Source organism: Schistocerca piceifrons, chromosome 2 (genome assembly GCF_021461385.2).
Source record: "Schistocerca piceifrons isolate TAMUIC-IGC-003096 chromosome 2, iqSchPice1.1, whole genome shotgun sequence".
Classification (NCBI taxonomy): Eukaryota; Metazoa; Arthropoda; class Insecta; order Orthoptera; family Acrididae; genus Schistocerca; species Schistocerca piceifrons.
Window position 1 is genome coordinate 628,949,389 of NC_060139.1, and position 26,646 is coordinate 628,976,034.

General features: G+C 40.4%; 1 protein-coding gene across 1 annotated transcript in view; it reads right to left on the reverse strand.

Annotated features, from left to right (window-relative positions):
• LOC124776894 (putative ATP-dependent RNA helicase TDRD12) overlaps nt 1-26,646 on the reverse strand; it is a 451,178-nt gene that overhangs the window by 207,610 nt on the left and 216,922 nt on the right. Inside the window, exon 9 of the mRNA XM_047252081.1 lies at nt 9,486-9,638. Coding sequence (XP_047108037.1) covers nt 9,486-9,638 — 153 coding nt within the window. The remainder of the gene's footprint in view (nt 1-9,485; nt 9,639-26,646) is intronic.

Genomic DNA, 26,646 nt, shown 5'->3' on the forward strand with positions numbered 1-26,646 from the left:
TTTGTATATTTCCAATAACTGTAGTAACCACGAGTGGGGTACACTATCAAAAGCTTTTTGGTAATCAATGTATGCGTAGTGTAGCAACCTTTGCTTAGTTTTAGCTTGATATGTCACCTCTGCATCTATTATCAGTTGCTCTTTACATCCTCGTGCTCCTTTGCAACAGCCTTTTGTTCTTAATTTATAATTTTGTTCTGTGTTGTATGTGTCATTAATCTCTGTGTAATGACTGAAGTTAATATTTCGTATATAGTTGGTAGGCATGTTATGGGGCAATATTTAGCTGGGTTTGCTGTGTCTGCTTGATCTTTAGGTTTCAGATAAGTTATTCCATGTGTAAGTGTATCAGGGAATGTGTATGGGTCTGCAATGTAACTGTTAAATAATTTATCAATATAATAGAAGGAAACATTCCACGTGGGAAAAATTATATATAAAAACAAAGATGAGGTGACTTACCGAACGAAAGTGCTGGCAGGTCGATAGACACACAAACAAACACAAACATACACACAAAATTCAAGCTTTCGCAACAAACTGTTGCCTCATCAGGAAAGAGGGAAGGAGAGGGGAAGACGAAAGGAAGTGGGTTTTAAGGGAGAGCGTAAGGAGTCATTCCAATCCCGGGAGCGGAAAGACTTACGTTAGGGGGAAAAAAGGACAGGTATACACTCGCACACACGCACATATCCATCCACACATACAGACACAAGCCTAATAATGACGTTAAAACCTGTGGGAAGCGGCTAAAAATTATAAGTGATGTGGGAAAAACAGAAATGGAAATAAAGCGAAAGTTATTAGAACTGGCCGAAATGGTTTTTTAAAAGGTGAAAGGAGCTGTTTGTGAACTAGAAACGGTGGATATTATAGCGGCGGTAGTGCTGAAAGCGGCAAAAAAAAATTTTTTTTTTTTGTTATGGTTTGGAAGTGGGTTACGTATTATTGAGTATATATATAGGCGGGATAAAATAGTATAGCAGATTACGGTAAAAAGGAGAAGGTGAATACAAAGTGAAACTACTGGCAAAAACAGAAAGAGGAAAATAAGACGACAGAAAAGATGTCGAAATGCAACAGTGACAATAACAAACGTAATAGTTGGATTCAAATTAATGATATCAATATTATAGAAGGAAACATTCCATGTGGGAAAAATTATATATAAAAACAAAGATGAGGTGACTTACCGAACGAAAGCGCTGGCAGGTCGATAGACACACAAACAAACACAAACATACACACAAAATTCAAGCTTTCGCAACAAACTGTTGCCTCATCAGGAAAGAGGGAAGGAGAGGGGAAGACGAAAGGAAGTGGGTTTTAAGGGAGAGGGTAAGGAGTCATTCCAATCCCGGGAGCGGAAAGACTTACCTTAGGGGGAAAAAAGGACAGGTATACACTTGCACACACGCACATATCCATCCACACATACAGATGGATATGTGCGTGTGTGCGAGTGTATACCTGTCCTTTTTTCCCCCTAAGGTAAGTCTTTCCGCTCCCGGGATTGGAATGACTCCTTACCCTCTCCCTTAAAACCCACTTCCTTTCGTCTTCCCCTCTCCTTCCCTCTTTCCTGATGAGGCAACAGTTTGTTGCGAAAGCTTGAATTTTGTGTGTATGTTTGTGTTTGTTTGTGTGTCTATCGACCTGTCAGTGCTTTCGTTCGGTAAGTCACCTCATCTTTGTTTTTATATATAATGTTAAATAATTTAGCTAGATGTGAATGTGTTGAGGTGAACTTCTTTAGCCAGAAATTTGCTATTTTATCTTTTCCAGGGGCTTTCCAACTGTGCATAGAATTAATTGCTCGGGTGACTTCATGTTGCAAAATTATCACTTTGGGCATTTGTGGTATCATCTTGTGTGTGTCTGTTTCTGCTTGTATCCACTGTGCATGCCTGTTATGTTGTACCGGGTTTGACCATATGTTGCTCCAGAAGTGTTCCATGTCTGTTATGTTTGGTGGGTTGTCTATTTTAATGTGTGTGTTATCTATTGTCTGATAAAATTTCTTTTGGTTTGTGTTGAATGTTTGGTTTTGTTTCCTTCTATTTTCACTGTTTTTGTATCTTCTGAGTCGTCTGGCCAATGCTTGTAATTTCTGCTTATTTTCATCTAATTGCTCTATCGCTTCTTGTTGTGGGATTTTACCTAACCTTTTTCGTTTTTTGTCCGATATTTCATTTCTTATAAATTGTGTCAGCTGTCCGATGTCTTTTCTCAGTTTTTCTATTCTGATCTGTAGCCTGTGTTGCCATGCTGGTTTTGTGGGTTTCTTCTGCGCGTTGGTTTGTTCTGATCTCTGCCTAGTGTGTATATTTAGTGTAGTGAGTGCTCCTATTATTATTATTATTATTATTATTATTATTATTATTATTAATAATATTATTATTACTGTTATTGCTGTCGTTACTGTGATCTGAAACTTCTTTCTAAATACTCTACTGATTACAGGAACTCACTATGTAAAGTCATCTGTTTAATGAAGGTAAAAGTGAACCAGTATTATTAATGCATGGAGTGCATTGTATCTCCAGCAGCAAACAGCACAATGTGGCTTATGTAATCTGTCCAATGTGACAACACTGAAGGGAAATTTTAAGCATACACCATGTGTGCATTATTACTTACTTGTTAGCATGTGAAGTTGTCTGCCAAACTGGCATACACTGCAATAATATCATTTGAACATTCACCTGCTACTTTGAGACACAAAATATTAAGGAGCTATCTCATAGTAGACACCTACAATAAACAACACCATGCTACAGATTATACCTAAGGAGGCACTGCGAGGAGAATGTATACAGCCTTTCTTGGAAGTAACTGGGAGAGCTTTGTCAACCCAAAAAGTACACAACCACCTATAGACAATCCATCCAGCCCTAGGCAGTCATTACAAACAACTGTACAAACCACCAGCATCATCGTGTGCAAACAAAGTGAGCAAGTGAACATTAGAGTGGAACCAGGATGAATGGAATCAGGTTCTCTTCATCACTAGATCAGTTATGTGTTACTGGAAACTGACTATGTCTTTACAGTACTGCACTTAAAACACATTATACTTCACATCACTTGCTTCCAGATCACTCTTAGAAAATAATCATCCAGTTTTTCTGTTACTGTTTTTCATTCACTTTTCCCTTGATGATGGTTCTCAAAAATATTTATACAGTCAGACAAATTATGGTCTACAAAACTGTTATGGCTTTCTTGACAAACTGCCTGTTGGCTTCTGTCTCGGATTTTTTGGCCGACATTCGTCTGATGATTTTTCTGACGTTTCACCATCATGAGTGGTTGGCATTTTCAGAGTTTCACTGTCTATTCCCGGTGGTGGATTGGAGCCGAACTCGCGGGTGCAGATTATATGTACCTCACGTGCCAATGTCCCAGATCTTCTACATGGTCAATTCCAGTGTGGTTCTCTTGCTACCTGCATTGTTCGTTCGTTGCAGCACTGGAAACCAGGATCCATTTACCTTGAGGCTTTCCTGTTTCTTGTTGAAGCTGTTCTTGTGTTCGTGTATTTCTACAGCTTCTCTGAACAAGTAGGTGTGATAGTTCTGCTCTTCAGCCAGAACTTCCGTGTCGGTGAATTTTACTACAAGGTTGGTCTCGCACAGCGCATGCTCTGCCACAGCCAGTTTCTCCACCTGCTTCAACCTGCAATGTCATTTATGTTCTGTAATTCTGGTGTTGATCGATCATCCACTCATTCCCAATATAAACTTTTCCACATGGTATATTTCTGGCATTGCAAGTTGGTCCCTTTTCTTCTCTGGCGATCTGAGGCACTCTTTGATCTTCTTTGTCGGTTTGTAAATAGTCTTTACGCCAAGTTTGCACAATATACGGCTGATTCTGTCCGTCACTATGGGAATGTAAGGCATAAAGGCTGTACCTGATCTTTCTATTTCTTATTTGTCACTTTGTCAAGTGTTTGGCTCTGTTATACTTCTAATATCACTTGTGGAGTACCCGTTGCTCCTCAGAACACTTTCCAAGTGTTGTATTTCACGTCTGAGGTGCTGTGGCTCACATATCCTCTAGCCCGCATTAGGAGCATATTAATCATGCCTCTTTTCTGGCATTAACAATTTTGTATTACACCTCTACGGAGAGGTGATTTGCAGATTGTACTGACGCCTTGATCAACGAAGGAAGAAGAAAGTGCGATTGATGTCCTCTCTCGCCTTTCTGTTGCGGAGCCAGTATGAAGGTGCTAACCAATTTTCTTGAAATGTAAGCACCTATTCACCACCCCCAAGCACATTGTATCTATGACAGAATGGAACGAGCTTTTTTTCGTGGGTGAATTCATACAACATGGAGGGACTTATCAAGAACGGATGAGGAACTTTTGGACATTTTCTATCAATTATGTAGCAGAATGCATTGAGACGACTGGGACAAGATCGACAGCATCACCCACAGGAGCATGCAGAACAAACTTGAGTGCTGCACTGAGCAACAGAAGTAAAAGTTTGCAAGATGCTGGAAAGCAGACTGACGAGGCGATTCCCAACATGTCACGCACAGTGGTCACCATCACTGAACAACTGACTGAAGAGGAAGTGACCGTCCTTCAAAAAGGAGGAAAATTTGTTATCATCCTGAGAGCTATATCTACGGAGGACATCATTGCTAATACTGAAGTGGCCATTCAGACCCTTCCATGTGAAACACCAGAGGAAATATGCACTGAAACAGCCAGGCTACTGCACCAACAAAACCACCAGCTTGCAACCTGAAGAAGGCCATTAAAAACCTTAACGCAGACAACAGTGTACTGGTAGTGCCTGCCAATGAGGGAAATGAGATTGTCATAATGAAGACCGAATATTATAAGCATATGATCTGGGACCTATTAGATCCGATGATGTACCGGAAACTAAGCACAGATCCCACACATCGTATCACACGGGATATGAATTGGTTAATCAGGGCACCTTCTCTGCTGATGGACTTACAGAGGAACATGCGCAATACAGAAGCCCTACCACTTCGGCTGTATGGATTACCTAAGATACATAAGAATAACGTTCCACTAAAACCGATAGCAATCCTGGCTCATCGACGAATAAACTGGCGAAACATTTGGCCCCTTTGCTCCAGCCACACGTGAGGGAAGACTGAGGCATACATAAACAACTCAACATTTCATTGAGAAGGTGAAGAAACTAAAAGTTGTGCCAAACGACATCCTGGTCAGCTTTGATGTTGTTTCTTTGTTTGCAGAAGTGCCACTCAGGGACTATCTGGAGCACATCGGTTCCACCTTCCTGCAAGACATCACAAAGCTCTTTCATGTGTGTCTGGCCATGAGCCATTTCACATGGAATGGCAACTACTATGAGCAGCTGGAAGGCATCGCCATGGGTAGCCCTCTTAATCCAGTGGTGGCCGACTTCTTCATGGAACACTTCAAAGCACAGGCACTAGATTTGGCACCTTGTAAACCTAAGGTGTGGTTCAGATACGTTGATGATACCTTCGTTGTGTGGAGTCATGGTGAAGAACAGCTCGGTGACTTCCTAAGACACTTGAGCAGTCTCCATGCCAACATAAAATTTAGTGTGGAAGTAGAAAAGGACAAAAAACTACCATTTCCAGATGTGCTGGTCACAAGGGATGGTGAAAACCTGTGGCACAGTGTGTATCCAAAACCAACACACACGGACCGATACCTGCACGAACTATCAAATCACCACCCGAGCCAGAAGAGAAGCACGATTAATATGCTCATAATGCTGGCAAGACAAATATGTGAGCCACAGCACATCAGATGCAAAATACAACACTTGGAAAGCATTTTGAGCTGCAATGGGTATTCCACAAGTGATATTGGAAGTATAACAGAGCCAAACACTTGGCGAAGTAACAAATCAGAAAAAAAATGTTGGGTACGGCCTTTCTGCCATACATTCCCAGAGTGAGACACAGAATCGGCCCTATATTACACAAACATGGCATAAAGATTATTTACAAACTGACAAAGAATATCAAATAGTGTCTGAGACCAGCAAAGGAGAAAAGGGACCAACTTGCAATGCTGGGAATATATTGCATACCATGCACAAGTTTATGTTGGAATGACCGGACGTTCGATCAACACCAGGATTACAGAAGAAATGACATTGCAGGTTGGTAGGTGGAGAAATCAGCTGTGTCAGAGCAAGCACTGTGTGAGACTGACCATGTAGTAAAATTCACTGACATGGAAGTTCTGGCTGTAAAGAAGATCTTTCGCACCCACTTGTTCAGAGAAGCTGTAGAAATACACAAACACAAGAACAGCTTCAACAAGAAACAGGAAAGCCTCAAGTTAAATTGATCCTGGCTTCCTGTGCTGCAGCAAACGGCTGTAGCAGGTAGCAAGAGAATCGCACCAGAAACGACCGCGGAGAAGCCCTTGGACATTAGTGCGTCAGGCACATATAGTCTGCAGCTGCAAGTTCGGCTCCAATCCACCACCAGGAATAAACGGTCAAACTCTGGAAATTCCAACCACTCATGCTGGTAAAACATAAAAAAAATCATCAGATGTATGTCGGCTGAAGAACCCAAGACAGAAGTGAACAGGCAGTTTGTCTGCATACTCTTACAGTAGCTGAACATAATTCGGGGCCTCAGTGTGAAAAATAACACCTTCACTCTCTCCCACTATCGAACATTCTTTGTTCCCTATACTCACACCATTTAGCAGACATCATTGTTTAACCACTCATAGATTTTTTTTACCTACATCTTTGCAACCAGAACTTTGTTCTTCAAGACAAATCAAACAAGTGGCAGTATGATATTCCTCACTATCATTACCTTCAAAGCAACATACAGGAGAGGGTGTTGCAATTTACTTCCCTGGGTGAGCTACTGTTGATATCACATTGTCCCCAGCATTACAAAAACTGTGGATTGCACTGGGCATGTTCAGGGGATTCACAGGAACTGGGACTATCTGAACATTTTTGCACAAGCTGTTTCATGAGATTCGACTGGTAATAATGTTTCACAGCTGCAATCAGACCTTGGCCCATTTCCTGTATCAGTGGAAAGTACATCGCAAAAGGACAGCTCCTTCAGGTAATTGTTTCTCCTCCAAATATTTATTGACAGCAGGAACAAACACAGAATGGAACCAGTCTCTGAATGCAGTGCTGTTGATTTATGCTCATTTTTAAGCATATAATAAATCAGTAAGTTTGTTTTTTTTCTTTTTGAGTGCATGGTGCTTTTGAGTGCTCTATAACAAATGGCTTCAATCTGTGGTCACCATTGAATTTGCACACAAGCAACAATCAGCCTTTCCTTACAACGGTCACATCTGGTAGAATGAGCTCCATTGTGAAAGGCGAAGGTTCATGTGGCCTTGTCCTCCTAGCACAACCAGTACTGTCAAGTTTTATCGCTATTGCAACCTTTTTGTGGGAGAAAACTGTTCTCTTTGATGTAACTGAAGAATTCTCACATACAGGATATGCTGCATCTTTATAGCATTAACATTCTCACCCTGAACAGGAATTTTTCAAACTGTGTAGCAATGTTTAAACCAAGTAGGCCATCTTGACAAAGCATTAAATATTTCTTCAAACTTTAGGGTTTCATGGAAGTCTCCTGTCTTATCTATTAACCTCGAAGCTGATAGGGAAACTAACTGTCCACTCTTCTAATGGAACCACAAAAGCAGCACTTCATTTTGTTTCACAAATGTTGAAATTTCCAGTGACTTATGCTGTAACTGACCAGGTCAGTTCTCAGCTTTGATTGCAAAATTTAACAAATATTCTTAAGTTATCTATTAAATCTCTCATTGGTTTTATGTCCATCTCAAGTTTTACTGTAGATTAACCTTTTCCTAACTTTTCTATAACTTATAATTTCTTTTGTGATAATGAAAATAATCAATTATTGACAATATAACATAAATGAATAGATAAAAAAATCTACTCACCAAGCGGCATCAATGGAACACACACACACAAAGGTTTAACATTTACAAGCTTTCATACCCAGTAGCTTCTTGTTCTGGCAGACGAGTTGAAGGGGAAAGAAGAGGGGTAAAGGAAAAGGACTGGAGAGGTTTAGGGAAAGGGGTGCAGTACAGAAAAATCACCCAGAACCATGGGTCAGGGGAGACTTACCAGACAGGTCTTTCCTTCTCACCCCGACTGGTAAGTGTCCTCTGACTCAGTGTTCTTGGTGACTTTCCTGTGCTGTACACCTTTCCCTAAGCCTCTCCAGTCCTTTTCCTTCACCCGACTTCCTCCCCCTTCAACTCTTCTGTTAAAAGAACGAGTCTCTGGCTCCAAAAGCTTGAAAAAGTTAAACTGTTTTGGGTGTGTGTTCGTCTGCCACCACTTGATGAGTAGATTTCTTATCTATCCATTTACATTACACAATTTTCTTCTGACTGTTAGAACAACACATCTGAGTGTATGTATCACCTTAGCACACACAACCATTAGTTATTTCAGCAACAGAAATGTGATAAGTGAATGAGATTAAAACTCATTGTCAATTATCAGTTTTAAAAGCTATGGGATTACTGGGATCTGTGAGTGGCTGCAAAAGTACAGTCAATAATGTATTGCTCCTGGCACAGTTTAACAGTAAGCTTTCATTTCATAATAACACAGAGATAGAATTGTGAAGGAAACCACCCCATTAGAAAACAAAAATAATTTTCTGTTACTTTCAGCTTTAGTCGAGTTGAAACTTATCAACCTTAATTTCATATGGAAAGGAGTAGGTCAACATACTGACAGGAAATCAGCCATGTATACGTTACAAGATAGTGTGCCTGCATTTATTTAAAGAAAACATGGGAAACAATGGAAAAATATTTCAGGGATGTCTGACAGTGGGGTTGGGGGCCCATCATCTTCATCTTCAGGTGGTGGTGGTGGTTAGTGTTTAACGTTGCGTCGACAACGAGGTCATTAGAGACGGAGCGCAAGCTCGGGTTAGGGAAGGATTGGGAAGGAAATCGGCCGTGCCCTTTCAAAGGAACCATCTCGGCATTCGCCTGAAACAATTTAGGGAAATCACGGAAAACCTAAATCAGGATGGCCGGAGACGGGATTGAACCGTCGTCCTTCCGAACGCGAGTCCAGTGTGCTAACCACTGCGCCACCTCGCTCGGTCATCTTCAGGTAGTAAGACCTGGATTACATGCATAACAGTTTATCTTAAATGAAAATATTTATTATAATTGCAACAGAATGCTCCAGGTTTCATTTTTTACTTAATCAAATCTTGCCAAACTATGTGCAGATGCAGATAATATGCAAACTGGATACTCTGCATCCTGATAATCAGAAACTTACTACATATATTTTAATCACATTTATAAAGTTTAGTCACAGTCTCAAATAAAATTTCATTAAGACCATGTACAGTCTTTCACAACACTTAAAAAAATGAAATAATTCTACATGAATGAAATATTGTTTGCTATATAATCATCATACCACTTTTGTGCTGTCAGCTCCCCCACCATACGTGACAACAACTTTGTATGGGCTTTTCTTGGAAAGAAGCAGAGTACAAGCATTGCCTATCCACTGGGCACTTGCACTGCTTGAGCAGAGTATTAGGCTCACAGGACCATTACCCAAAGGTAGCTGGAAAAATGGTCAGGATGTCTCTATATAGTTCGTACCATAAATTTCTTGGTGAATGTAAGGTATCAATTAAGCACTATAGTTATACAAAATACATCTTTATAACAATTTCAGTGTCACATGTAATAATTAACTGCAAGCTTACAACACAAAAAATTCTGTATATTTTCATTTTTACTCTGCAAGTATACACCTTGATTTGAATGGTCTCTCTCTCTCTCTACCTCGATTTGAATGGTCTCTCTCTCTCTCTCTCTCTCTCTCTCTCTCTCTCTCTCTCTCTCTCTCTCTGACACACACACACACACACACACACACACACACACACACACACACACACACACATTGAACTTAAACCCAAAGTAGACTATAACTATTGGTTATCCATCGGAGCTGACTGCAATCTAATTAAAAAGAATTACACCAGACACGTTTCGCTTTTTTTTATAAAGCATCTTTCATGGTTATTCTGTAACTTGGATACATATGTTTGTATATTTTTGATTGTTTTCGATTAAAAACAGAATTTTCTTTATAAAACTGGACTGCAAGTTACTTGAGGTGTTTCTTCACATATTTTGCTAGTTCCCACCTTTCTAGCATCAGTTGATGCCGAAAGGCTTCATTTCCCATTTGCACTTGAAATTCTGCAGTATTTCCTGTGCTGCATTATTTACAATTCACTTTCTTAAACTGTTTGTCATTCTAGACTCCATAGTGTTTATGTCTGTTCAATCGTTTTCATTGACACTGTGAGCGTTGCCAACCTGTGTGTGTGTGTGTGTGTGTGTGTGTGTGTGTGTGTGTGTGTGTGAGAGAGAGAGAGAGAGAGAGAGAGAGAGAGAGAGAGAGAGAGAGAGAGAGAGAGAGAGAGAGAAATTGTCTTGTGCGTAGGTAAATATGTAATCTTTTTCGGGCGGGGGGAAGGGGGGGGGGGGGGGCCTTGGACGGTGATTATAGGACAGAAAGTGAGAGGAGATGGTAGTGGTCAGTGGAGCTTGTGGTTATATGTGTACACGTAATGTTATATTAAGTGGTCAACGAGTTTAAAGAGCGTGTGGTTTGCCAAGTTGATCTTATCATCTATGAGTTGTTTCTTTTCTGTTATGGTTTTTTGGATGTGGTAATTTTCTTGTAAGGTGAGGTGTATTTTGTTGTGTTTTTCATTATTATTTACATGTCTGTGTCTCTGGTTGTAATTTTATATTGGTGTTGATGTAAGTGTTCTGCAAAAGTTGAGTGATTTGTCCTATATTTCCATGCTCTTACAGTACCTGGTATCACATGTCCTCCTGGTTTAACCTATGTATCTTCCATCACATTTATTGCATTTCGGTTGGTATATTTCTGATACGTATCAGTTTTTCCTATTGTTTTTGGGAAGTATTTCTGAATTGAGTTGCTGGTTTGGTGTGCTATTTTCATGTATTGCTTTTTGAAAATATTGGATACTCTGTGTGTGTATTTGTGATTGTATGTCATTGTGTACCATATTATTCTTTTTGTTTCTTTCACACTTTGTATTGTTTCTATTCTTGTATTTTGTGTATTTGTTCATTTGCAATTTTGTCCTTGTATTGATTACAGCTGAGTGTTGTTTCTTTCTGTTTCTTGATTTTCTTGTTCAATTTTGTTGCTAAGTTCTTTTGTGTCCTTCATTTGCGGCTATTTGCATTATGGTATTCATTTATTTTTTGTAATTGTCTGTATCTAATGGTACTGTGTTTAGTCTGTGGAGCAGGTATCTAAGTGCTGCCTGCTTTTGCGCACTGGGGTGTTGTGATGTCTTATGTATAATTATGTGTGTTGTTGGTTTTCGGTATATGTCAAGTGTGTGTTGGTTGTTTTGAATATTTATGGTGAGGTCAAGAAATTTGTCTATTTTGCTCTTTCTCTATTGTAAAATGTATCTTATCATGATCAGAATTTATGTGTATGTGTAACTCGTCAATTTTATTGTTTGGTTCATCTATCAGGCACAAGATGTCATCCATATATCTAATGCAGTATAGGATGTTGTTATTTGGCAGTATTTTGTTAAATATAATCTGTTCTACATGGTTCATAAATATGTTTGCTATGGTTCCAGACACCGTGGATCCCATTGGTAATTGAATTCATTATTGAACTGAAAGTAGTTCTGTTCTGTTATCAGCTCTGCAAGCCTGACTGTTTCTTTGATGTAGTCATGTGGAAGTATCCTGCGTGTTTTAAAATTTGTTCTATAATGTTTATTATTTCAGTTATTGGTATATTGAATACATATTCTCTACATCAAATGATAGGAGGGTGGCTGTGTCTGGAACTTGTATGTCTTTTATGTACTGAATCAACTGTGGTGTGTTTCTTATGGTCCTGTCCTCTTGTAGTTTGTAGTTTCCTGATAAGATTTTCAACAAGTATCTTGCAAGTGGATAAGTGGGAGCATTTCTATAATTTACAGTAGCTCTGACAGGGAGATGTTTCTTGTGCAGCTTTGGTTGGCATTGGAGGGAAGGTGCACTGGGATTTGTTTGTACCACTTTTTCTTTTCCATTGTTTTCTAATGTATGTCCAATGTCTTTCAGAGTGTTTCTCAACTTTGTTTTGAACCTATTAGTTGAATCTGATTTTAGTTTTATGATTTTATTTTGTGTGATGAACTCTTGTGTCTTTCTGATGTATTGCTCTTTATCCATTAGAACCACTGTGCTTCAGTTATCTGCCCTTGTGTTGTGTTCCTGTAGTTTCTTTCTAAGTTTTGTTGGTGTAATGGAATCTGTATCATTTCAGTTTCCTCTGCTTTCATTCATCTGTGTTATTATGTTTTCAATTTTATAACTGACTAGCTCTCTTGTCAGACTAATGTTTACCTCACTTGTTACATTTCTGTTTTCCTGTGTGAGAATGCTTTCTGATTCAACTACGGGGTTTTCTATGCACTATGTGAGTTAGTGAAAGGTCTCTCTCTCTCTCTCTCTCTCTCTCTCTTTCTCTCTCTCTCTCTCTCTCTCTCTCTGTCACACACACACACACACACACACACACACAGTTTCACAGGTTGGCAATACTTAAAACGTCAATAAAAACAAACGAACAGAGATAAACACTGTGGCAGTGCAGAGTGAGAAACAGTTTAAGAAAGTGAAAAAGTGAAGTGTACATAATGCAGCACAGGAAATACTGCAGAGTGCAAAGTGCAAATGTGAAATGAAGCCTTTCAACACCAACTGCTGCTAGGAAGGAGAGAAGTAGCAGAATACGCTGTTTTTAACCTAAAACAATCAAGAATGTACAAATGTATGTATCAAATTTACAGAATAACCATGGAATAAAAATTATACTTAAATATATTAATGTACAGTTAAAAACAGTTCTGCCAGTGCAGAGAAAATGAAACAAATAGCTCAAAAATTTGGCTAAACAATGAAATCAAGTTTCTTTATGACAAGAAAACAAGTCCTACATTGGGAACTATATAAAGCACATCTTAATCTTACAAGTGTTCTGAATAATACTGCTGTTTTCTCCCATATTGTAAGCGAGGTTGAAAATCGTACATATGCAGTGATACAAAAAACAAAAAATCCTCACAAAGGAAGATTGCAAATTTAAAAGCTAAACAAACACCCGACACAGCCACAAATTACACACAGTCTAACAAGAAACATCACTTCTATCCACGACTGGTCAACCTCACTGACACTGTTTCGCATACAGGAGGAGTAAAACTACTCAAAAAAGGTCTGAAACACGTCAGCACACAGATAGGTGAAAAATACATATAAAAACTTATAGTTGAATCAGAAAGCAATCTCACACAGAAAAACAGAAACAAGTGAAGTAAACACTGGTCTGACGAGAGAGCTACTCAGTAATGACATCAAAAACATAACACCATAGATGAAAGAAAACAGAGGAAACTGAAACAATACAGATCCCATAACACTGACAAAACTTAGAAAGAAACTACAGGAACACAACACTATCATCACAAGGGCAGATAAATGAAACACAGTGGTTCTCATGGATAAAGAGCAATATATCAGAAAGACACAAGAGTTCACCACAAACAATAAAATCATAAAACTAAAATCAGATTCAACTAATAGATTCCAAACAAAGTTAAGAAACAACTCTGATAGACATTGGACATACATTAGAAAACAATGGGAAAGGAAAACTGGTACAAACAAATCCCAGTGCACCTTCCCTCCAATGCCAACCAAAGCTACACAAGCAAGATCTCCCCGTCAGAGTTACTGTAAATTATAGAAATGCTCCCACTTACCCACTTGCAAGATACCTGTTGGAAACCTTACCAGAAAAGTACAAACTACATGAGGACAGGACCATAAGAAACACGTCACAATTGATTCAGTGTATAAAAGACATACAAGTTCCAGACACAGCCACCCTCCTGTCATTTGATGTAGAGAATATGTATTCAATATACCAATAACTGAAACAATAAACATTGTAGAACAAAATCTTCAAACACACAGTACACTTCCACATGAATACATCAAAGAAGCAGTCAGGCTTCTAGAGCTAATAACAGAAAAGAATTACTTTCAGTTCAATAATGAATTCTATTTACAAAGTGAAGGATTACCAATGCGATCCCCAGTGTCTGGAACCATAGCAAACATATTTATGAACTATGTATAAGGGGCATTCAAATGAAACCCAGTCACTAGTGTAAAGTAACGGTAAAGATTTATGTAGTTAGAAACAGTACACATGCTCAAAAATAGTTGCCAAAACTGTTGGCACATTTGTCCCACTGCAACACTAGCCGGTTGAATCCATCCTTGAAGAAGCTAGTAGGCTGCTGTCAGATCCAGGCCGGGGCCCAGTCACACACTTCATCGTCTATTGCGAATCGATGTCCGTGAACAGATTGTTTCAGAGGTCCAAACACATGAAAGTCACACAATGAAAAGTTGGGAATACACGATGGATGTTCCTGCATTTCTTACCGAAACTGCTGCAATGTCCTCTTCATCACATTGTGTGGGTGAGCATTATCATGCAGGAGGATAACGCCATTGGACAACATGTCTTGGCGTTTCGACTTGATGGCTTGTCTAAGGTTCTGTAAAGTGGCCTGATAACACTGGGCATTGATGGTGGTTCCCCGTTCCAGAAGGACATCATGACCTTACCAGAACTGGCATGCATGTCCTTTGATTTCTTTGGAGGTGGTGAAGTCGCATGCTTGCACTGCTTGCTCTGAAGCTTGCGTTCCGGTTCAAAATGGTGACAAAATGTTTCATCACCTGTGACAATACGGGACAGAAATCCATAGTCCTCCTCATGATAACATAGCAGATGACTCAAAGACAGTACCATTTGAGTATTACGCTATTCGGCGAACAGTTGGTGGAGAACCCACTGTGCACAGATTTTTCGAAAGTTCAAGTGTTGATGCATTATGGTGTGGGCGGTGCCCACGCTAATACACAATAATTGATGGATCTTGTCTATGGTGATTCTGCAGTTGTCCAAGACTAAAGCATTCACTTCCACAACCATTTCCGGTGCGATGACACAATGAGCCTGTCCAGGACAAGCACCGTCTTCCAGTGACTCGCACCCCTCAAGGAATCATTTGCGCCATTCCACAACACTTGAACGACTCAGACTGTACTCACCGTACACAGCCTTCATCCTACGATACATACCACGGCCTCCAACTCCTTCCACTGTCAAAAATTGAATCACTCCTCGTTGTTCCTGCTTACTTGCCTGCATGTTCGTTAGTGGACGATAACTATTGTGACCACCTTCTCTTCGGTGTGAAACCACATTGGTGCTATGCAACATCAAAAGGCGTGCAAGCATCAGTCTCTCTACCAATAGATGGTGCCATCATACCCACAACTACATGGTGCCACCTAGCATGTGTTACAAAGGCAAACGCACAGACCAGGTTTCATTTCTATTAACCTCATAGAACAGATTATACTTGACAAAATACTGCCAAATAACAACATCCTATACTGCATTAGATATATGGATGACATCTTGTGCCTGATAGATGAACCAAACAATAAAATTGACGAGTTACACATACACATAAATTCTGATCATGATAAGATACATTTTACAATAGAGAAAGAGCAAAATAGACAGTTAAATTTCTTGGACCTCACCATACATATTCAAAACAACCAACACACACTTGACATATACCGAAAACCAACAACACACACAATTATACATAAGACATCACAACACCCCAGTTCGCAAAAGCAGGCAGCACTTAGATACATGCTCCACAGACTAAGCACAGTACCATTAGATACAGACAATTACAAAAAAAGAAACGAATACCATAATGCAAATAGCTGCAAATGAAGGACACAAAAAGAACTTGGTAACAAAGTCGAACAGGAAAATCAAGAAACAGAAAGAACCAACACTCAGTTATCATCAATACAAGGACAAAATCACACACAAATAAATACACAAAATACAAGAATAGAAGCAACACAAAGTGTGAAAGAAACAGAAAGAATAAGATGGTATACAATGACATACAATTACAAATGCACACACAGAATATCCAATATTTTCAAAAAACAAGACATGAAAATAGCACACCAAACCAGCAACTCAATTCAGAAATACTTCCCAAAAACAATAGGAAAAACTGATAAATACACCAACCGAAATGCAAAAAATGTGATGGAAGATACATAGGTCAAACCAGGAGGACATTTGATACCAGGTACAAAGAACATGTAAGAGCATGGAAGTATAGGGCAAATCACTCAACTTTTGCAGAACACTTACATCAACACCAACATAAAATTACAACCAGAGACACAGACATGTAAATAATAATGAAAAACAGCACCAAAAAACACCTCACCTTACAAGAAAATTACCACATCCAAAATACCATAACAGAAGAGAAACAACTCATAAATGATAAGATCAACTTGGCAAACCACACACTCTTTACACTAGTTGACCACTTAATGTAATACTACATGTACACATATAACCACAGGCTCCACTGACCACTACCATCTCCTCCCAGATTCTGTCCTATAATCACCGTCCAAGCCCATCCCCCCCCCCCCCCCCCCCCCCCGAAAAAGAAAAAGCCAATCCACCCCCACTCCTCTCATGCCGCTATCTATGTACAAGACAATTTCATACACACACAGGTTGGCAACATTCACAGCGTCAATGAAAACGAATGAACAGACATAAACACTGTGAACCGCAGAATGAGAAACAATTTAAGAAAGTGAACCATAAATAATACAGCACAAGAAATACTGCAGAATTCCAAGTGTATATGGGAAAACTGCTGCTAGTAAGAGGGGAAGGAGCAGAATACGTAATGAAACACCAAAGTGACTTGCAGATCAAATTAAAAAAAAAAAAAATTTTACGAGTTTGTTTATTGTATCTAATTATAATATTGGCTTAAGCTGCTTATTTTAAGCTTACACAGTAAAATATAACACATTAAAATAAAAATTAACATGAAGTCAGAAGCCAGTAGCATCATTGTTGACTGTCCTCTACAGGAGTATCTGCATGAACATGATGTTGCCGATTATTTAGCAAGGTGCAGCTTATCAATAACTGCCAAAGCTGTTACGACGCAATGAATTATGCCTAGCTGGTTGTCCTGAAATATTGCTTGTAAGTTAACATACACAAAGAAATAATTGTAAAAGCCTATTTAGCTGTTATGTAATGCTATTGTGCTGCTTATTTTGAGTTTACATTGTAAAACGTAATATAAGAAAAAGTGAATTAACATGCAATGAGAAGCCAGTAAAATCACTATTACACTGCGCTGTATGGAATATGTATGTGTATGTATGTATGCAAGCATGTACGCAAGCAAGACACTGTTGGCTACTTAGCAGTGCAAACTCTGAGTATTGTTTGTAAGTTAACGGGCACACAAGAATAGTTATAAAAACCTACTTAACTCTTATGCTACAATATTCATTACTCAATAAAGGAGATAAAAATGAGTAGCATTTTACTAAAAACAGTTACAAAAAATAAATGACTTAACACTGAAGGTTACCTAGCAACATATGCAGCATAACTACAGCTATTAATAACAATGTAATAAGTAATCACTAGCTATCTGCTAGTCGTAAGAAAAACAATATGTGTTTTACTGTATTGTATTACTAAAAACCTTATACATGCTATACATGTTTGCCAGTTAACAGTGAAAAGATAGAACACAGGAGTAAGTATTCATATTAAAATAAACTGAAATAATTTTTCTTTTTAAAATCAATCAGTTCATTCACTAACTGAGAAGAATCTTTTTATATTGTGCATAAATCTAGTTCCCTCCAATAAACTGAAGCACAAACTCTTTGGGGCTGTGTGTAGAACATTTAAATTATATTCAGTTGTTCCATGGGATGTTTGCTTTCTATTAAATACTGATAAAAAAAAAGAAAAAAAATGCTACCAGCAACACCTACAGTAACTCCATGATAACTTATTTGAAAATTACATCCTGTCTGTCCTACATAGCAGTTCCCTCAAGCATCACATGATACTTTATAGAAACCCAAACTCAAAAATCTATTGTAATGCTTTTTTACTTTACCAAGTAGACTGAGGCATAAAGTATTGTTAACTGAAAAGGCCACAGTAACGTCAGGATGGCTAAATAATCTAGATACTTTACCAGATGTATTTCTTTTGGAGGTAATGTTAAATCTTTCCTTTCTTTTTACTCCGATCAGCTGGGGCAAGGGCCCAAAATTTCAGTGGCCTGTAATGGGAGTTTGAGGATTCTGTGAATCATTGCTAAGAAAAAAGCTTTCTTATATCCATTTGGATGACAGGAGTCTGCATTTATTATAACATCAGAATTTGTGGTCTTGCTATACAGGGTGTTACAAAAAGCTACGGCCAAACTTTCAGGAAACATTCCTCACACACAAATAAAGAAAAGATGTTATGTGGACACGTGTCCGGAAACGCTTAATTTCCATGTTAGAGCTCATTTTAGTTTCGTCAGTATGTACTGTACTTCCTCGATTCACCGCCAGTTGGACCAATTGAAGGAAGGTAATGCTGACTTCGGTGCTTGTGTTGACATGCGACTCATTGCTCTACAGTACTAGCATCAAGCACATCAGTACGTAGCATCAACAGGTTAGTGTTCATCACGAACGTGGTTTTGCAGTCAGTGCAATGTTTACAAATGCGGAGTTGGCAGATGCCCATTTGATGTATAGATTAGCACGGGGCAATAGCTGTGGCGCAGTACGTTTGTATCGAGACAGATTTCCAGAACGAAGGTGTCCCGACAGGAAGACATTCGAAGCAATTGATCGGCGACTTAGGGAGCACGGAACATTCCAGCCTATGACTCGCGACTGGGGAAGACATAGATCAACAAGGACACCTGCAATGGACGAGGCAATTCTTTGTGCAGTTGATGATAACCCTAATGTCAGCGTCAGAGAAGTTGCTGCTGCACAAGATAACGTTGACAACGTCACTGTATGGAGAGTGCTACGGGACAACCAGTTGTTTCCGTACCATGTACAGCGTGTGCAGGCACTATCAGCAGCTGATTGGCCTCCACGGGTACACAATCTGCGAATGGTTCATCCAACAATGTGTCAATCCTCATTTCAGTGCAAATGTTCTCTTTAGGGATGAGGTTTCATTTGAACATGATCAAATTGTAAATTTTCACAATCAACATGTGTGGGCTGACAAGAATCCGCACGCAATTGTGCAATCACGTCATCAACACAGATTTTCTGTGAACATTTGGGCAGACATTGTTGGTGATGTCTTGACTGGGCCCCATGTTCTTCCACCTACGCTCAATGGAGCACGTTATCATGATTTCATATGGGATACTCTACCTGTGCTGCTAGAACAGTACGACACAACATGTGGTTCATGCACGATGGAGCTCCTACACATTTCAGTTGAAGTGTTTGTATGCTTCTCAACAACAGATTCAGTGACCAATGGATTGGTAGAGGCGGACCAATTCCATGGCCTCCACGCTCTCCTGACCTCAACCCTCTTGACTTTCATTTATGGGGGCATTTGAAAGCTCTTGTCTACGCAACCCCGGTACCAAATGTAGAGACTCTTCGTGCTCATATTGTGGACAGCTGTAATACAATACGCCATTCTCCAGGGCTGCATCAGCGCATCAGGGATTCCATGCGACGGAGGGTGGATGCATGTATCCTCGCTAACAGAGGACACTTTGAACATTTCCTGTAACAAAGTGTTTGAAGTCACGCTGGCACGTTCTGTTGCTGTGTGTTTCCATTCCATGATTAATGTGATTTGAAGAGAAGTAATAAAATGAGCTCTAACATGGAAAGTAAGCGTTTCCAGACACATGCCCACATAACATAATTTCTTTCTTTGTGTGTGAGGAATGTTTCCTGAAATTTTGGCCGTACCTTTTAGTAACACCCTGTATATTCATGGTTGCCCCAAGTTTTGCTAAGTGAAATTCCCTGATATTTCCCTGATTTTCAGACAAGTTTTAGCATTTTTCCCTGACAAATGTTGAGATCTCAAGGGTAAGTTAAGATGTAAGATGGCAATCTGTCTTTACAGTTTAGGTACAAGAAACAATAGTGCAAATGAGGAAATATCTAAAAAATCTTGCAAGCAGATAGCATTTCCTGATATGAGCAGTGTGTGTGTGTGTGTGTGTGTGTGTGTGTGTGTGTGTGTGTGTGTTGGTACTTGCGGGCACTCAATTCTGAGGTTATCGGCACCCTTACACACATTAAAAGAAATGAATGTGGAGAAACTTAGTAAAATGTGGTCATACATGCATAGACAGCAGAAAAAGACTAAAGATGCTATACAAGAGACTAAAACATAAGTAAAACAAGAAAGGAGCTAAAAGGACACCACAGGAAATTGTCACTGGCTGGCCACTTGCATAATATATGGACGAGCCAGTCACCCTGTGAAAGAATTACAACCTTCTCCTTAAAATCTTGGTAAAACGTTGGACAGTTCACAAAACTTTTAAACCCTAACCACATTCATTTGATTATTACCTAAAAGAGATTGCTGATCCATCAGCAAATCAGCCAACACAGTCCAATAAAATGTGTTGCACAAGTGCCACACACTGGAGAGTCTTCTTGCCGGAGCAAGAATCCAAGCATCATAGGGCTGTGGCCTATGCAAAGACAAGTAAGGGGGACCTCGTCCCATCTACATGGCTGGAAGGAAGTACACCACACCCGCATTATGGGCTTCACTAAACTGAGTTTATTGTCAGTCACTCCCAACCATTCATCCTCCCACCGACGCAAGACTCTTGAGCTCAACAGTGAGGTGATAGCATGCAGGGAGGTGGCACACGGAAATACCTGCGGATCAAGACATGTCACCTTGGTTGCTAGATCTGCCCGTTTTGTTCCTAGCAATGCCAATGTACCCTGGTACCCAGCAGAAGGTCTACTCTTTCCCCAGTCACCTTAGTTGGAGGAGTGCATCCTGAATGGTCTGGACTACTTTAACTGCTGAGTAAAAATGTTTCAATGAGTGAAGAACACTTAGAGAATTAGAGCAGCCAAGAAGTTTAGCACTGCAAAAATGTGTTATCTGCTACAGTTCCCACTAGATCACACACAATTCTGCACCAAAGGCAGTAAACGCTTGAGACAGTTGAACCTTCAGGACACGATCTGGGAAAACAACAGAGCAACCAACAGAATCCCCATTTCAACCTATCTGTAAAAACAGCTACATAGTAGTGGTGCTCAGATAAAATGTCAGAAAATATTGCATTAAAAATGGAAGCAGGAGTGCAATCTCTCTTGTACTGCACCAGGCTGTTAAAACCCTGGATTTGGGGCCATACTGGCTCCACACCGAAGAACTCCAGCACACATTGCAGGCAGATCCCTATGACATTGTAGCACATGGACGGTTGGAAAAAAGATGTTCCAGAGGCAGATAAGCGGCAGTATGGTGTGTGAGTGAAGTCGGAGATGCGAGGAACTTACACGCCTGATGCACAAGCAGGAGCTGCCGCCGGATAATAAGTGTCAGTTCCCTGGCCTCAGCACAGAGGCTGTGTATGGGACTGGTCCAACAAGCACCTGTGGCCAGCCGAATCTCCTCATGGTGGAGTTCGGGAAGTTGCCTGTCTGCCATATAAGATTAAACCATTTGAGGAGGATTTCCTTTGATGCTGCTGGCAAAAGGCAAAGCAAGCAGTATCAGATTTCATCATGACTGAGTGCAGTATCACGAATCTCAAGACAGTGCTGATTTCAGCTCCCAGATGGAGAAGGGCCACACACTGGAGGGTCCTCTTGCAGGGCTGTGGCCTATGTGGAGACAAGTGAGGGGCCCTTGTCTACAGCGTGTAGGCCTCAGAACAATTGGATTTAAGTCCATCTTGCTCCTCTTGACAACTGCACGGTAGTGACGAAATGCCAGATCCTGGCTGGCATTGGCAGTAGTTTGTGCAAAATTCTGCGCTAGTGTCTGCGCAATGTCTCCACACGCCATTTGGAGACATCCCTGTGTCAGCACTGCTGCTACTGGTGAAGGACTGTGTTTACCAGAAATCCTTCTGATGGCTTCCCATACTTTTGTAGAACAACTGGAATGGTTGATGGAGTCCAAGACTGCTTGCCATGACCTTTCTTTGCTCTCCTTAGCCACATGTCGTGCTTTTGCTCTCGCGACTCGAAAGGTTGTAAGGCTGCCTGCCGTAGGGTGGTTTTTAGATCATCGAAGAGCCACGCGCCTGTTCCATCCACCAAGGCACACGTCACCTCTGAAGATGACTTCAGGACTTTGGGATGGATAAGTCAGCAGCATGAGGGATCACTTATGTGATATGGTCCACACATTCCTGGACGCTGTTGCAATGTTCAAACACAGCTAGCTGGCTGAACAGCGTTCAGTTAGCCCTGCTGACCATCCATGTTGGCTGTTTCTCTTCATGTAGTGCTCCATCCAGTATGTGAATACAGATTGGGAAGTAGCTTTCTCATCATGTAGTGCACCATCCAGTAGGTGAATATGGATTCGGAAGTGCTCACTGGAATGAAGTTCATCAATGACCTCCCACTGAACACTCAGCAAGAGCTGGAGAGCAAAGAGATAGGTTGATGGCCAAGAATGATGCAGTTTGCCGAGAATGACGCAGTAACAGCACAGAAATGAGTTGGAGGACCAGTGTTTAGGATGTACAGCTCTTGAGACATCAGGAGACTCTCCAAAACTCAAGCCCGAGAGCAAGTACAGGTCGAGCCCCACAGGACGTGATGAGCATTGAAGTCTCCCAGGATGAGAAATGGTCAGGGGATTTGTTCCATAAGATCTGTGAGAGCCTCAGCGTCTACTGCATCCATTGGAGGTAAATAAAGAGAGAAAATTGTAATCCTGCGACATGCACTAATTTCAACTGCAACTGCTTGCAGGCCAGTAGCCATGGGGAGAACGGAGGAGTGGTGCGCATTATTGACAAACACGGCAACCGCTCCTTTAGCCCTTTCCCCAGTCAGGTCATCCTTGCGATATAGTGTATAGCCCTGTAGTACAGGGGCATCAGAGGCTTTAAAATGTGTTTCCTGTAAACATATGCACAGGGGGCATTGCTCTGCCAGAAGTTTTCAGTCCCCAGTCCCTCCAAATGTGTCTTGAACCCATTAATGTTCCACTGTATAATGGGAGCCATCTATTGGGGGGGAGGGGGGGGGGGAGGAGTACATTCATCCTGACTTTCTGCCGGGGAGCGAGCCCACAATGAGTGGAGGCTCAGTCTTGGGGTGAGAAGATTGCTCCAGTCCGATATCAAGTTCCAGTCCGATATCAAGTCCCATTACCTCTGAAGAAGATTCGAGAGAGATGTCAGATAGGATGACGATGTCTTCCAACTGTGTACCCCCTTATCCTTCAGTGGGTGATGCTTTGCCTTCAATTTCGATTTTCTGGCCTGAGGTGGCTTTGAAGCCAGAACCTTGGAAGTGGTAGTGGTGGTAGCAGTGCTGGGCAGTGCACAAGACTTGATCTGTAGAAGGGCAGGAAATTTCAAGATGTCAGCAACCATAGCCTTTTCTGAAGTCTTGGGGAGAGGGGCAGGCTTCAGTGTAACTGCAGCAGCACAAGTCATTGACAAACGCAGGTGCTAGTGCTGACACTAACAACCTCTGTTTGTGTAGCAGCATCAGTTTTCAGGACTGGCTGTTTCAGAATGGAATAAAAGGAGGCAACGAACGTGGGTGGCTGCATGGACTAGTATAGCTTCTTGGCTTCACCATGCAGGATGCATTTTGTCATTTTGACCTTCTGAATCTTTTGTTCCTTGAAGAAAACTTTGCAGTCCCGGCTCCACACTTTGGAGGAGCAGCCAACTCCATCATGGATGGCTTTACCACATTTCCCACAAGTGCCTTTCCCTTTCCAGCCAAGAAGAGAGTGTACAAAGTGCTGGCATTTAAAACACTGCATTGGATTTGGGAAATAAGGTCATATACTTAGGCATAGGAAACCTGCATTGACATGCTCTGGCAGTTTGGTGCTGTTAAAGGTAATCTGATTTTACAAGTTCACCATCCACCCTTTTCATAACATTTTGTGCATCAGCAATACCTAGCTGGGACCATTCGTTTCAGTTCTTCTCAGGGAATGTCAACTAGATACCTGCAAGTCACCTCTGCTCTAGTTCAAGATGTTGTGCAATTTTAGTTCTATCGCATATTCCCAAAGGCAAGGAGCTTTCTGAATGTTTTTTACTTTTTAGGAGCTAGATGTTTCAACCAAGAGAGCACCATTGCGCAAGCGCTTAACACATTTTAAGCTGCCAGCAATGACTTCTAAGCCTTTCTGTACGTAAAATGGTGAAACTCTCTCACAACTACCCTCTCTTCTTTAAACTATAAGAAACACTTTCCGCGAAACAGCACGCATTCTGTTACTATGGACTGAATCAGGAGGACTGCCTACATGAGCCCTCTTATTAGATTGGGTGTTGGTACCTTCCAGTGGTCCACCCTTTCTGCAGGGAGAGGGGAAAAAAGTTTGGATGATTCATTTCGGTCCCACGAGCTGCTAGGGAAATAATGATCCACTCAGACAGAGCCCCACGTGCCTTAGTAAGTCTTATACAACTGAGGTGCGCCATATTCCCCACAGGTTGCTCGCTAGCCACTGTTCCACCTCAACAGCCATGCATCCCATAAAAACACTACTTGCAATCTGGGCAGTCAAGCCAAGATCCCCATTCCCTGAGACACACAATGTTCCACCACCACACCACGTGGTGGTAGCTGAAGCATGCCCAGAGCTTAGGTGACAGGGGACTGGAGGCACTTTCCAGTCCCCCACTCAGGAACCTTGGGTTCGCCAAGTTCATACCCAGCAAATGAATGCTGTGTATGAGCCCCTGAGGGCCTGATGTGAGCAAAAATCTTAAGATCGAAAATCAACATCTTTTGTAATGAACTGTTTTTAGATGTAGGAAGCAAGCCAAATGGTATGTGTTTTTCATTAGGACCAGTGATGTTATTTTATTTCAATAAAACAAAACATATTGGTGACAGAGAAGCATATTTCCTTGGAGTTGCAAGACAGATTTAAAATACCTTCACTGATTTCAGAAATAACCTAAGAAAAGAAGGCCTCTTGAAAGGTACTCAGTTGCACCCAGTCAGCAACCATACACGACACCTCAGTAAACAAACCATTTCATATACAGAGATAAAAACAAGATTTTTCAGGTGTTTCTTTTCAAATTTCCCTGATATTTCCCTGATGTGTTTGAAATTCCCTGATTTTCTCTGATTTCCAGAACCTGTGGCAACTGTGATATTGCAAATTGATGTTTACCTGCACATTTTGAAATGGTTAAGTCTACAAAATTTATACTATTGTCTTTTTCATCCTCCACTGTAAAAACCAGATTGCAGTGAATATTGTTCAAGTTATGTAACACAGCATCAGTATCGTCTTTGGGCCCTTATATTAAATAATACTATCATCTCCAAAGTTTTATACTATATGATTTTCTCTGCAATTTCAGAATTACTTTCAAAAAATTTAGTGCCGATGAAATTCATAAAGATATCAAGCATTGTTCCACTTGCCAGACCATCTTTCTGATGTATATTTTCCAATTAAAAGAGAACTAGTTGAAGGCTAGTGTGATTTCATTAGTTTGAAAAGCAGACATATTAGAGTATAATTTTTTCATATCAAAACATGCAAAATCTGCATCTTGTGGTATGTCAATGCGAGAGATTTGTTGGGCTAATTCACAGCTGTTTTGACCCCTTTTTCATATAAACTGAGTAGCGAATAGAGTTATGTAATAGCTAAACAAGCTTTTACAACTCTTCTTGTGTGCCAGTAAACTTGCAAACAATACTCAGAGGTTTTCCATGTCTACTAGCAACCAGCTAGATATTCTTCATTACATTGCAACATCTTTGACAGTTATCGATAAGCTGCACCTTGCTAAATAACTGGCAGCATCCTGTACATGCAGATGGTCCTGTAGAGGGCAGTACAATAGCTATGTTTTAGCTTCTTATTTTACGTTAATTTTCATTTTAATGTGTTATATTTTATGGTGTAAACTTCCAATAATGAAATTAGGCCAATGTTGTAAATAGATACCGTAAGTTAGGTGGTGAAAAAAGTTCTGCGTACATGTTATACTTGTTACTAAGTAACCAATTACACCCTAAGTGTATGTACTGTCCCATAGAGAGAAGTATAAGTTATCAGCTTTTTACTGTATGCTACTTTATGTTGTTATTTTTTGCATCACAAATATAATTGTGGTTAATCTTACAGCCAATACTATAAATAGATATTTTAAGTTAGTAACCAAAGTTTTTGTCATGTATTGAATAAGCATTCATTCTATTGCTTACAAATGACGTGTGGAGATGACTAGGGCTGGATCTGCTGCTATTTAACCATATCACATCATCATTTCTCCAGCAGTTGACAGCATCTGGAGACTTCTGCCTGCTCCATGGGTCCATCTCCACACATC